Genomic DNA, 13,736 nt, shown 5'->3' with positions numbered 1-13,736 from the left:
TTTCATTCATACCACTGCTGCCAGGCAGGAGTATTGTGGCAATATCTGAGAGGCTGACAAGCTGACAGTCATTTGTCAGCATTTTTTGAAAAGCTCACCTTTCCCTGTCCAAACTACAAAAGCAGACTGTCATTGTTCATGAAAGGGTATTTTCTAAATGTGGACATATACGGCTGGACAATACCTGTTGATTGTGGATGGGAGGCCAAGTGGAAGGAAAAATAACATTAGGTGTGTATGTGGAATGTGTTGAAAGAGATGGAAGGACATCAAAAGAAAGGTTATAAATGAAAGAACGCAAGACATTTGAGACATTTAAAAAAAAAGTAAAAAGCTTGGGATGTAATAAGAGAATAAATACCTAATGGATATTGAGGAAGAGAAAACAGCACGAGGTGAAATGAAGACAGGTGGAAAGGATGAGGAGGTGGTAGCAGTGCTATGATGGCAGCAGAAAGAGCTTTAACCTTTATAAATATGACAGAAATCTGCTCCCTGAGAAATGTTGCGCAATCACAGCATCCAAGCCAGTGGAGCAGGAAAAAACTGATGGGGTGGAAAAAAAATCCACAGACACTGTCAAGGCCAGGTCTCACTTTGATGCTTACAGATCGTGTTTTCAATGAGTTCCAAAGGCAGGAGCCACCAGAGGGTCACAGGGAATTGACAAAAGCACAATAGGACAAAAAAACCTAATCAGCACTAGGAGCTTCTAGTCGCTTTTCTCTCTAACCTGCCCCCACTTTCTTCCCTTTTTACTGGCATCTACCATATACAGTGGGGCAAAAAAGTATTTAGTCAGCCACCAATTGTGCAAGTTCTCCCACTTAAAAAGATGAGAGAGGCCTGTAATTTTCATCCTAGGTATACCTCAACTATGAGAGACAAAATGAGAAAAAAATAATCCAGAAAATCACATTCCACTCCAGGACCTTGAAATGCTTCTTACGAAGCCACTCCTTCGTTGCCCGGGCGGTGTGTTTGGGATCATTGTCATGCTGAAAGACCCAGCCACGTTTCATCTTCAATGCCCTTGCTGATGGAAGGAGGTTGCCACTCAAAATCTCACGATACATCGCCCAATTCATTCTTTCCTTTACACGGATCAGTCGTCCTGGTCCCTTTGCATAAAAACAGCAAACCAAAAGAGAAAATGCAGATATCATTCTCTCTCTCGTCTCGACTCGCTGGTATCTCGAGCTGAGCGCTCATTGGTGTTCATACTGGTCACAGGCTGGGCTGCTGTGTATATCTAGTGTATTCATACTGTACCCCTCCTCACTGTTTATTCATCATTCAACCATTTACACCTTCCTTTGTTCCCGTCAAGAGGTTGAAAAAGATTGAGTCCTATGTTTCCAATTGGTTCCCAAATCTGAACATTGACCAGTGGCATAATATCAGGAGCCGGGTAAATGAGAGACTGAGGAGCCCCCGAAAAACAGATCCCGAAATAGCTCATCCTGGTTTCCGCAGCAGATAGGCCTACAGTATGGTGTCTGTTATGTCAGTTATTTTTAAATAAAACGTTGAAAACTGAACTTGAAAATTGTTTCCTCTTTTTATTTTATTTATCATTTTCGGGACGGGGAGACGTGGGGAGACGTGTGTGATTAAAAATTAATTTGCAGAAATGTAAAGTGATCTAACTAAGTTCTATTCATATTCTTGACGGGAAGAGCCGTGTAAATTGGTGGCCATATATGCATTTGAAAAGCAATATAAATCACACAGTTATTATACAATAGGCTATAAAAGCACCATCGATAACCATTACCTTTATCCAATTCAAACTTTGGACGGGAAAAAAGGAAGGTGTACATGGTTGGGCTATACTGTAGGCCTACTGTATACATACAAAGGCCATTCAAGCTAGAGTTGTTCTGGAAATGTTCACATCAGGCCAGAGTCCTGCATCGGGTGACCCGCAAAAAAGGTGATTCGCGGGGAACGCGTGAACGCTTTTTTCCGGGTTCGGTTCTGGGTAAAACAAAGATGATGCGGGTCGGGTCGCGGGTATTGCATAATAAATATATTAAAATAATAATAATTTAGTTTAATGTTTAAATCCTCAGACTTCTCCCCTGCGGGATCGCGCATAATCATAACCTCTGCAGCGCATCAATCTGCTGCTGTGCGCGCCACATTCGAAATGGCTGAGGTGAAGCTCTCTAGTGGAGAATACAGCATTTTCAATAACAAGAGCGAAATCCAACGTCTGGGAGGCTTTTGGTGTCATCCTAGATGGAGAAAATAACCAACATCCCACGCTTTTTGAGACAAATATGCAACTGCATGTGTTAATAATTGCACGTTTTCACTACTCATATATAGGCTAGGCTATGCGGTGCACACTTTAATGTGCCGCCACATTTATTTCGTTAAAAAGAAACGAAATATGATTTTGTTTGAATGATTAAATGTAGGGTGAATTGCCCTAATGTGGGACATTTTTGCATTTCAGACTTTGGGAATATATTGCGATATGAAGCCGATACAATAAATCAAAATCCAGTACCATTCCGAAATCCCCAGTAATATTAGACACTAATAATACAGTAAACTATTAACACTGTACATATTATTGTTTGCCCGTGGGATTAGGATGATCGGTAGTGAGAGCCGCTGCATTTTCCTCCGGTCGGATGTGATATAAAAACAAAGCAATTATTTTTGTTGTTGTAAACTCACGTGGATTAAATGTAGTGCATTCATTTCAACTCGCGAACATATGATACATTAAATGATTGTGAGGATGATGATTGAAAATCGTTTGTTTGAGCCTGGATGCATTTCCTGATCTAAAAACATAGGGATGGTTTTGTACTTACGCCAACGTGAATTAAACATTATTTTGTTAAATAAAAACATGGTGATGTTTAGTAAATGATGACATGTCTCTTATTTAGCACAGAATATGATCCTATCCGTGACATATGGATCTTAACAAATATCCGCTATATCAGATACCTGTAGATCAGCTGTTTATTTCACATGAGTTCCAGTGTGGCAGCTTTTCACGGCTCCCCCTGGTGGATCCATGATCCATTGCAGCTGGTTTCATTATAATTAAATGTATTTATCAAGGGGGCGTTTCAAGTCCTGCGGGGGGGTTTTCCTTTTCAGCAGGTGCCCACCCCGTGCCGATCACGGACCCGCACGGGTAGGCGTCTGAAACTAAGCGCTACATCTGTACATACCTGGGTGAAGGTTACAGTTCATTTAAATGAAAGATACAACGTTACTCGACACTCATGGTTCAGTCCACCTTAAGAAATAAGACCGACCTCGGAAGCAGTTGTGTTTTAAAAAACCCGTTATTGACACGAGTACACTTTTTTTTATAAGAATATAACTAAACCACAGAAATGACTCCGGAGAAGCTGCAGATAGAGCCATAAGAAATGAATGCAACTGATTTCATCCGCGCGGTTTGGCTTTATGAAACAGGCATGCAAACGGTTACGTCATGACGCAAACGATGACGCAACGACGCATTACCAGTCGGACTCTTGGCGGTGTGAAAAGAGCCAGAGCTAAACCGAAGAACTGGTTCTGAACCTGAAAAGCTCTAGCACGGAGCTTGAACCGGAGTTGCGTTGGTGTGAATGAGGTGTGGTCACGAAGTACTCCACTAGCCCCCCCCCCCTGTCGACTTTCCTGAAGTACTCCCCCATTGATAGAAATCAACACGTAATGAATTAAGACCCCACGATTTGATGATTGATAGGTGTGTGGGCTGTCTTTCATTTTGACACGCAGAAACATTTTATAATAAACATAGATACTGTATGTTAAATGGATATATCCGCCTTCTTTCATTTATCTTTCCATTCCCACAACAATATACATAAAGAAATGGCATATTTTGGACATAGTTCGAAGGGTGATTAATCATGATTAATTCATTTTAAAGCTGTGATTAATCTGATTAAAAATTGTAATCGTTTGACAGCCCTACTGATGACGAGTTCAAACAGGTGCCATTAATACAGTTAACAAGTGGAGGACAGAGGAGGCTCTTAAAGAAGAAGTTACAGGTCTGTGAGAGCCAGAAATCTTGTTTGTTTGTCGGTGACCAAATACTTATTTTACCGAGGAATTTACCAATTCATTCATTAAAAATCCTACAATGTGATTTCCTGGATTCTTTCCCCCCATTCTGTCTCTCATAGTTGAAGTGTACCTAGGATGAAAATTACAGGCCTCTCATCTTTTTAAGTGGGAGAACTTGCACAATTGGTGGCTGACTAAATACTTGTTTGCCCCACTGTATCCCTACTTCTCTTTATTTGTTTGCAACCATGTACATGTGCTTACTGTAGCACTATTCTGAAAAGATAAGTGTTTTCTCTACTTGTGTGTTGGTCATTAAAACCCAGTTTGCCTGAACCATAACATAATATTCATGCTGCTAGAACCCCTACCTTCTCTATCACCACATGGGCTACCAAGTAAGGCAACTTGAATGTAAATGGCATCTATATCCAAATGTTTCCACCTTCTTCCCTCACACCATAGAAAACTCAAACTGTGGGGAGCTGATGAAACTCTAAATGATGAAGATGGAGATTTGCCTTCCTGCCAAGACACATATGCTTCGAGAGCTTGAGCAGTATGTTTTTCCAGAGTTTCCAGATTGGAACCAGTCAGCATGTCCCCAGTGCATGAAACACTCAAAGGGTGTGTCAACCAAGACTACCCAACAATATCCTAAGTGAATATCTTCCATATACAGATGAGCTTCTTGACTAATTGAGTCTGCTTCCAACTCGGTTTCATTCAGTGTTTTTTCTTTATAAAATAACCGAAAAACAGTCAAAAACACAGAGCTGCAGATCAGCTATGACTACAATCATTGCACAAGCATCAACATAATTAGAAGGAGGCCCTGAGGCACGGATGGGAGCATCAACAGAATACATAATAAAGGGAAACCCAACCCTAACCATGAAAATTAACAAACCACGTAATAATCAATAAGAAGCCTCCTCACAACTAATTGAATTACTGTTAATGGAATAAATGCAATTTCCCTCTAAACATGTCACTCTATTGCATCATACTAATGTATCAGTTGCAGTGTGATTGTTTGTGTTAGTGTAATGCAAGAAATGGAACTGAGAGATACAGATACAATGTGGGACCTTATTGCTAAATAATGCTGAGATAATATAAAAAAACAACCAAAACATTTTGGTTTCAATATTTCCCTACTGCAATGTGGGAAATTGTAGCACTTGTAGCAAGTCATCTCCTAAAACAAATTAATCAAGATGCTTTAATTAAAGAAACAAAAAAGGCTTGAGTTAGTTGTAGAGGGAGAACAGGTTCAAGGCTTAGTATCTGTATGTAGGCAGCAGTTGGTTGTTTTAAGCCTAAATGTTTTAGTATTTGTTGTGTTCACGATTTACAAGAGGGTATGTGTGTGTTTCTTTGGTATTACGCTTGTAAAGCTGTGGTGACAGCATTGTTCCCCTAAATTTGTTTGCTCCTTAAGTGAGTAAGTATGCCAGGAGATACCACTGCGTTGCTGTTGTTTTATAATAAAGGGCTCCTTACCGAAGTCTGGGAAATCCCCCCATTCATCCATTTCGCTCTAAATGGAAGATAATGCAAAAAATGGAAACGCACCTTTTCTGTGATGATCCGATCTACACACTGCTTCCCTGTTAAAGGCAGGTTGCATGTTTCCAATATCTTGTGTTTTCCTCCCTGAAAGACAAAGGGCAGTTGGTTAAAACATAAACTTAGGTTGAAACAGTCACCCTCGGAATGTGGGTTGATACCTACAGTGATGCAGCTCCAATTTAAATATATCCAGTGATGCAGCTGGTTATATAAACTCTTATTTCCTCCAAAATGTATAAAGCACAAAATCCACGCAAGACTGTCATTTTAAGGAAGGGACACATTCAAATGCCTCTGATGCTGCCTGAGATGCACACTTCATCAACCCCACCTCGCAGACTTCAGGGCAGTAAGTGTATGCTCACATGCTGCACCATCTGGAATACAGCTAGGCGCCGGAAAGGATACCATTAGCAAGAACAGCATGCTTCTGTGAATGCTATGTTATGCTGCCCTTGGGTCATATCGGTCTGGACTTTCCCATATGAAAAAATAAGTGGATCAGTTTGGTCACCTACTGCTTTTGTCAAAAATCCTAGTTGGATTACTCACCCCTAGCTATAGAACCAGTCTAACTAATCAGCTGTTTCCAATGCATTAAGTATAGCCACAGATGAAACAAACAGGACATGGTTCGTGTGCAAAACCTCATCAGTATGAGCAGCGCTCTCTTGTAAAGAGGCATTAAGAAATCCATTAACAGAATAATCCTTAGTCAGTAATAACACTCACACTCGTTATCGTACAGTAGGAAGCAGATACAAAGTACTCTAGTGACGGTGCCAACATGGGAAAAGAAAATTGCCAATTTAATTTGACGTGGGTACCTGGCAAAGGAAATTAGCCAGTTTAGGGTAATTTGTAAAGGTCATGTTGGTTAGAACAAGCATGGTGAAAGCACACACACACTCCTGCATGCACACATACCTTAGCTGAGTGCTCCATGGTGACCACCACCTTGGTTCCAGCACTAGCCACCAAATCCATGGCTCCTCCCATACCCTTCACCATTTTACCCTAAATTGGAAAATAACATGGATTAAGGTTTCAGTCATCACATGTATTTAAAGTAGAACAATCATAATTCAGTTGTTATCTCCCGTTAGCAATGGCCTTAAAATGACCATGATGTACATTTCAACAAAATCATAAAAAAAAACAGGAAACAAAAGCATTCATTTAGAAAGTGAAAATAAATGACAACACTTTTTTCACTTCCGCTGCACCTATTCAAGTAGAGGGCTCTCTCAACACAAAACCACATCCATGGCAAATATATAAAGGTTTGCAAGCTGCTAGTTGTTGATTTGTCTTCAATGGAAGAAAAATATTTGAAGCTCTATTCTTGGTATACAGTACTGTTCTTCCTTCAGTAGCAAGACATTGAAAACAAATTACAGAATCAGACGGTGAACAAGAGAAGGAAGCAAAAAGAGTCAAACTAAAGTATTAGAATAATGTGGTGAGGTTACAGTGGCAACACCACAAACGCTATTTAATTAAATATTATAAAACATATGATTTATTTCCAAACAATTCGTAAAATAAAATGTAATGCAAAGCGAAATGCACAGTGTAACAAATCTAAACTAGACACTTAAATATCCACTGTCTTCTTCAGAAATCCACTGTCCTGTAATACTGAACAAAACCTCCATTCACTGCGTTTGTATTGATTGGCGCACCAGCAGAAATGTCACAGATTAATTTATCAAAACCTGAGCAACTGAAACCAAAGCTATCTGCATGAATAGATAATGGTGGTGAGTGAGAAGATATGCTTGTGTATGGGCATAGATATGTCTCGTAATTATTTGTGTGAACATAAAAATAATTTGTGTGTAAATATGTGATTTGTAAATGTAAAACACCATCCACAAATGCATTTAAAAGATTTGCAAACTCACAAATACATTTGCAAATGTAAAACGGATCTGCAAATACGCTAAATATTTTCACAAATAAAAAAAAGATCTGTGAATATCTCTTTAACATTTACAACTTTCGATCAGGCATTTGTGAATCCATTTTGTATTTGACGACCAAAAATGCGCTTGCGGACCTTAAATCTCTGCTCGTGGATCTCAAATCTCTGCTCGTGGATCTCACATTTCTGCTTGTGGATCGTCTTTTTACACACACGGAATTTTGAGACATATTTTCCGCCGGTCTCGGCTAAAATCTACTCGTATCACTCGGTTATTTTCGGAAACCACGTGATGGCCTGCTGATGACGACATTTCCGCATGATTTCAAAGTAAGAGCATGATGGTTTGTTTAATGCTCTGTTTTTGTATTATAATGAACAGCGGAACGTTAGATGCATTCTTTATCGCCATCATCATCATCATCATCATCATGTTATAGTGATACAGTTAGTTTGTGTTAGTTTATTGGATCAATATAGCATATATCGAGCACTTTCGTTGATGTTGAAGTACATGCTATACGCAGTGATGTACCTGAACGCGTTCAATGAACGATCGTTCATGAACGCGTTCATATTTTGGGGCGAACGTGAACTGAACGTACTGTATTTCCGCTAGATGAACGTAATTGAGAACGCGTTCATTATCAGCACTGTATAACGGCGTTCAAAAGTGCGTTCATTATCAGCACTGTATTATAACGGCGTTCAAAAGTGTGCCAGATTTCATATGCCTTTCAGCCGAAAACCCAGTTAAAACACACCGTAAACAGGCTTCAAAATAATGCGGAAAACCACCCAATCTGGCAACAGCAAGCTGCCTGTGACGCGTACGCGCCTGTCACCCCTGGCTGTCGCACTAAAATATAAATATACTAAATATATCAGACTCCTCACAAGAAACAATGTGGAACCGCGGAACCGGCGAGCATTGAATGAAGTATGGACGAAGCCGAGAGCAGCTGCAGCAGCACTCGCTCAGAGTGAGACTCTACGGCAGGGGTGGGGAACCTCCGGCCTCCGGGCCGTATACGGCCCGCGAGACAATTTGGTACGGCTCTCGAGGTAATTTATAAACACACGCAAAAAATAAAAAATGAAAGAAATCTAGACCGCAAAAAAATTAAACAAGCGAGTGCCTGTTTTTCCTGGCCAAGGTTAGGGTCCTTGAACACAACACGAGCCTAACGTGTCATCACGTGGTATATGTCTCGACTGACAGGGGTGCAGTTCTGACGGAGAGCACCAGAACGCCACTCCAGCACTTCAGAAATTGCAGTACCGATAAGTCCATACACATGCCGCAGTTTCTGCGTGTCTGTGTCTTTAGTTGAAAGCCCAGTGGCGATCTGCTCATCTGTCATACTGATCAGACAGTCAATAACTGTGTTGTTATCATTAGCATCTGGTTAGCTAGCTATGCTAACGAATATAAGAAGCTTTGTCTACAACCAGTGAGGTAAAGGCACATCTTTATATGATCATTATAGTTATCAAAAAAATAAGAGAATAAAGTAAACGGGTATAAAATACTATATGACAGTTATTAATAAAGAAGAATAGGCCTACAGTTTGAAAGGGGAGTGATTTGTCAAATATCCATAAATTAAAAGAAAATCTGTTTACAGTTGTGTTTGGGTGTTGAGAGATGTGTCCATAGATCTCCTAATGTTGCTCTCAAAGTGCACCAGATTGATGCTTTTAACTTCAACATTTAAAAAAAAATCTTCCCAGGGGAGCATGCCCTCCGGACCCCCCTAGAGGAGGTTAGGTCCCCCCCCACTTAAACCATGTTCACATGGATAGGAAACTAAATACATTTGCACACATCTTGTGTCCATATCTTTCTGTTTTGGTGGTCACACCCTGCACGTGCATGCATACGCGAGTCATGGTGAGATATCTGGATTAAGAGGTTGCTTTTTCTTTGCACAGAATGAAATGAATGAGTTGTGATTTTAGTTTTTTTAAGCAGAGGTCAATAACTTGTACGGCCCTCTGAGGATATTGTAAACATTGAAATGGCCCATTAACATCGTACAGGAGACAAATAATAGCTCGCAGCAACTTATTGAAAAAAGAACTATGAACTATAAATTAGTTCATTTTTGAAACCATGAACTTTAGTTCAACATTTTGAATTATGAACTATGAACTGAACTAGTTCATTTTAAAATGTGTGAACTGTGAACTGAACTAGTTCATGTAGAAAGTGAACTTTCCCAACACTGGCTATACGCCACTTTCGGGTCCCGGGGGAGCAGCTGGCAGCGAAGCAGCCCAGATAAAACTCTTTCTTCATTGTTTATTATGTATTCAGTCAAGCGGGAAATGTCGTCATCAGCAGGCCATCACGTGGTTTCCGAAAATAACCGAGTGACACAAGTAGAGTTTAGAAGAGAACGGCGGAAAATATGTCTCAAAATCCCGTGTGTAAAAAGACGATCCACATGCAGAGATTTGAGATCCGCAAGCGCATTTTTGGTCGACAAATACAAAATGGATTCACAAATGCCTGATCTGCACATTTATTTGTGAGTTTGCAAATCTTTTAAATGCATTTGTGGATGGTGTTTTACATTTACAAATCACATATTTACACACAAATTATTTTTATGTTCACACAAATAATTATGAGACATATCTATGCCCATACTTTTGTAATTGCCGTGAGCAATGTGCTCATAACTCATGTTTCATTGTACAATTTCAGCAGCAACATTTTGAGTGTGAATTGTTATGGTGTTTATTCCATTTACTGTATGTCATCAATGGTCCTGATAAGATGCAGCATCAACAGTACTTCGGTATTGTGATGAATTCAGTAGTGTATAGTAGTGTAGTATAAGATAAACCTAATTGGGCCTAGCTGGGTGTTAACTGAGTTTAACGGTGCTTACTCTCCTTAACTGCAACATTTTACTAAATACAGAATACAAAATGTTGGGAAATGTGATCATAGCCCACTATTTCCTTTAAAGATTACAAACCTAACATTCAACAAATATCCAGGGACCACCATCTCTTATTTATGCTGCAAAAAAGAGTTATACATTCACAGAGATGTGAGCAAAGCACAGAGCTAGCATCCACAGATCAGCCTAAAATGTAGTGTATCTTTTAAATAGGTTGCCTTATATGGTTAAACATGGTGCTTTAAACCATGGTTGTATGCTCCTATCTGCACTGCATTGCATTGCCTTTATTTACAATTGACAATTGAAATGTTCCTTAAAAATGAACATTTAAATACAGTTGGTTTTAATTTAAACCGGGAGATGAGAAAGTACATAAAGAAATCTGAATGATCATCACAGCAACAGATACGCCGACCAGGTGAAAAATTGTCTTCAGTTCCCGTCATTATTCCCAATAAAGATGGTTCCAAATAAGGATGGCTGACATGCAGAAATGGCCACAGGGTGACAGCTGAGTAACTTAATTAAAATCCCATTTGCTCATCAATCATGTGAAGCTTCGCTCTCTGCTAAGCTATAACCAGAGAATCTATATGCCAAGTGCGGTTGGGATACCGTCTGCCTTCGGGGAAGCCAGCTGGGTGGAGAAGATATCAACAAAGAGCAAAGGGAGGGTTGGAAAAGAGGAGGAGGTTTACAGGAAGTACGGGAAAACTGAGGATATGGGAGGGGCTGCATTTAATTTAATTTACGTTATTATCTTGTAGAACTCCTGAATATGGCCTTACACTACATCATTAAATAAAATGACCAACATCTATGCTATTTAAAGACTATCCATTCTGAACTTTAGCCTTCAAGCACAATCTCTCCACCTTTGTATTCTGTCAGTGTTTCAATTCAACATACAGCGATACTCCAGATGATAACTGTGTCCTTTTTCACATGATCAATGTTAATGCAATTGCTGACAGTCAAAGGGCTATGTGGTGTGAGCACATGCCCGAGGGGATAACACCATCTGACCTGACAGCAGCAGGTCTGGATTTACAGCTGCTACTGCACCCATCAACTAGGCTGTAGTTAACCAGAGAGAGCATTTGTTTTTAAAATGTAACATTGGTGTTGAACAAAAGTACTCTGGTGGTTATAATCAATAAAGAGATACAAATATATATTTTAAAGATAAATTACAAATGTACCTTTCTTTTTGGTTGGGCCAATGAAACTTCAACTGGAGCCACTATTTAATACAAAATAATCATTAGTTATGTGTTTCTTGCAAGACAATACTAGGAATCAAGTGGCCTTGTTAATTCCTAACGTTAAAGACCATTTATTTAGCTTTGAAATTATGCAGCCTCAGTGCCTGTGTTGCATCACCGTGACAGAAGCCAAGCACACAGATGAAACAATTCAGCTTGTGTGTGTGCATGTGGTCTCAATAATGCTTATGACCTTGTTTAATAGAGAACACTTTGATTGAAAAACATTGTTAGCGAGATAGACAGGTGTGAGGTTATTGTCCATTACCGATATTGCTTGGAGGATCAGCATTACCTTGCCTCTGTTGGGCAGCTTTGCATTTGGTTGTCTGAGGTCGCTATAATCTGAGCACCAAAAACTCTTAATATGATTTCTTTTTTAGTGAGTGGCAAAGGCTAGGATGAGCTAAACACCTTTTAACCTCCTGCTAAAGTGATATTATTCAATCAAATCAAGCCTCAACTTTTGGCTGGCTTTCTGTTAGACTTGTTTTGTCTGACTAGTAGAAAGCTAGCTGAAATGCAATATCAGGGACACATTCTTACATACTGTTTAGGGGAAAAGGTGTATTGTTGTATAACATTATACCCTTTTACGGGCTTTTTGAACTATATCATGACATGCAACATAACATGGTCGGAGTCGTGTGTGTGTGTGTGTGTGTGTGTGTGTGTGTGTGTGTGTGTGTGTGTGTGTGTGTGTGTGTATGTGTGTAAGTAAGTAAGTAAAACTTTATTTATATAGCACCCTTCTCAACACGGGTGTACAAAGTGCTTTACAGTACAGTACACAATTCAAAGTAGAACTATAACATGTAGAATAAAAGGCATAAAACAGCAGCAGGTAATACATACGATAAAACATAGGATAAAACACCAATAAAAGACAGCTACTAACTCACCTCCCCCGACGACCCAAAGGCCTGTCTGAAAAGGTGGGTCTTTAACTGCCCCTTAAAAATCTCTATTGAGGCAGAGGTTTTTATTATCTGCGGGAGTTTGTTCCAAAGCCTTGGGGCCACCACCTCAACGGCCCGGTCACCCTTAGTCTTTAGCCTGGTTGGGGGCACCCTTAGGAGGCCTTGTTCAGAGGACCTCAGGGCCCGGGTTGGATATGAGGGTGGATCAGGTCATTAATGTAGGCTGGGGCTTGGCCATGGACAGCTCTGTGAAGACCAATACTTTGAATTGGGTTCTGAGATGGACAGGGAGCCAGTGCAGGGCAGAAAGTATCGGAGTGATGTGGCATGTTTTTTTGGACCGAGTGAGCAATCTGGCTGCAGCATTTTGGACCTGTTGTAACCGGTTTATCGATGTTTTGTTGAGGCAGGAGAAAAGAGCATTGCAATAATTAAGCCAGGATGAAATAAAAGCATGGATAGCCATCTCCATTTCTGCATTGGATAGAACCCCCCTGAGCTTGGGGTTCCTGAGATGGAAAAAACAGGTACGGGTCAGGAGTTTTATGTGTTTGTCTAGTAGCATAGACTGATCGAAAGTTATACCAAGGTTTTTTATGTTTGCCCTTATGTTACCACTAAATTAACCCAGGTGGCTTGCTACCTTAGAGGCGATGTTATCAGCCGCTAAGATCAAGACTTCCGTTTTCGATGCATTGAGCTGTAGGAAGTTGCTTGACATCCACTCCTCAATTGCAGACAGACATGTGATCAGGGTGTTTACTTTTTCCATTTTGACAAGTTTGAAGGAGAAGTATATCTGGATATCATCTGCGTAGCAGTGATACAAGACACCCTCACATTGGCTAATTAAGCGGCCCAATGGGAGCATGTACAAGGCAAAAAGAAGGGGGGCTAAAACAGAACCCTGGGGCAGGCCGCAGAATAGGGGAGTGCTATGTGATGAGAACGGGCCCACCGCCACGGAGAAACTTCTCCCACTGAGGTACGAGGCAAACCACTGGAGGACAGACCCTGAGATGCCTACCCACTCCCTGAGTCTATGTGTATTCTCACCATGCAGACTGTCCCTTTT

The 13,736-nt window shown here is 40.3% G+C and overlaps 1 protein-coding gene across 1 annotated transcript in view; it reads right to left on the bottom strand.

Moving 5' to 3' along the window:
- Positions 1-13,736, bottom strand: part of oxct1a (3-oxoacid CoA transferase 1a) — a 55,937-nt gene that overhangs the window by 5,688 nt on the left and 36,513 nt on the right. Inside the window, exons 14-15 of the mRNA XM_034091885.2 lie at positions 6,559-6,648; positions 5,635-5,715 (exon numbers count right to left, since the gene is read on the bottom strand). Coding sequence (XP_033947776.1) covers positions 5,635-5,715; positions 6,559-6,648 — 171 coding nt within the window. The remainder of the gene's footprint in view (positions 1-5,634; positions 5,716-6,558; positions 6,649-13,736) is intronic.

Source organism: Pseudochaenichthys georgianus, chromosome 9 (genome assembly GCF_902827115.2).
Source record: "Pseudochaenichthys georgianus chromosome 9, fPseGeo1.2, whole genome shotgun sequence".
Classification (NCBI taxonomy): Eukaryota; Metazoa; Chordata; class Actinopteri; order Perciformes; family Channichthyidae; genus Pseudochaenichthys; species Pseudochaenichthys georgianus.
The sequence above is the reverse complement of the archived record's forward strand: the minus strand, read 5'-3'. Positions and strand labels throughout refer to the sequence as shown.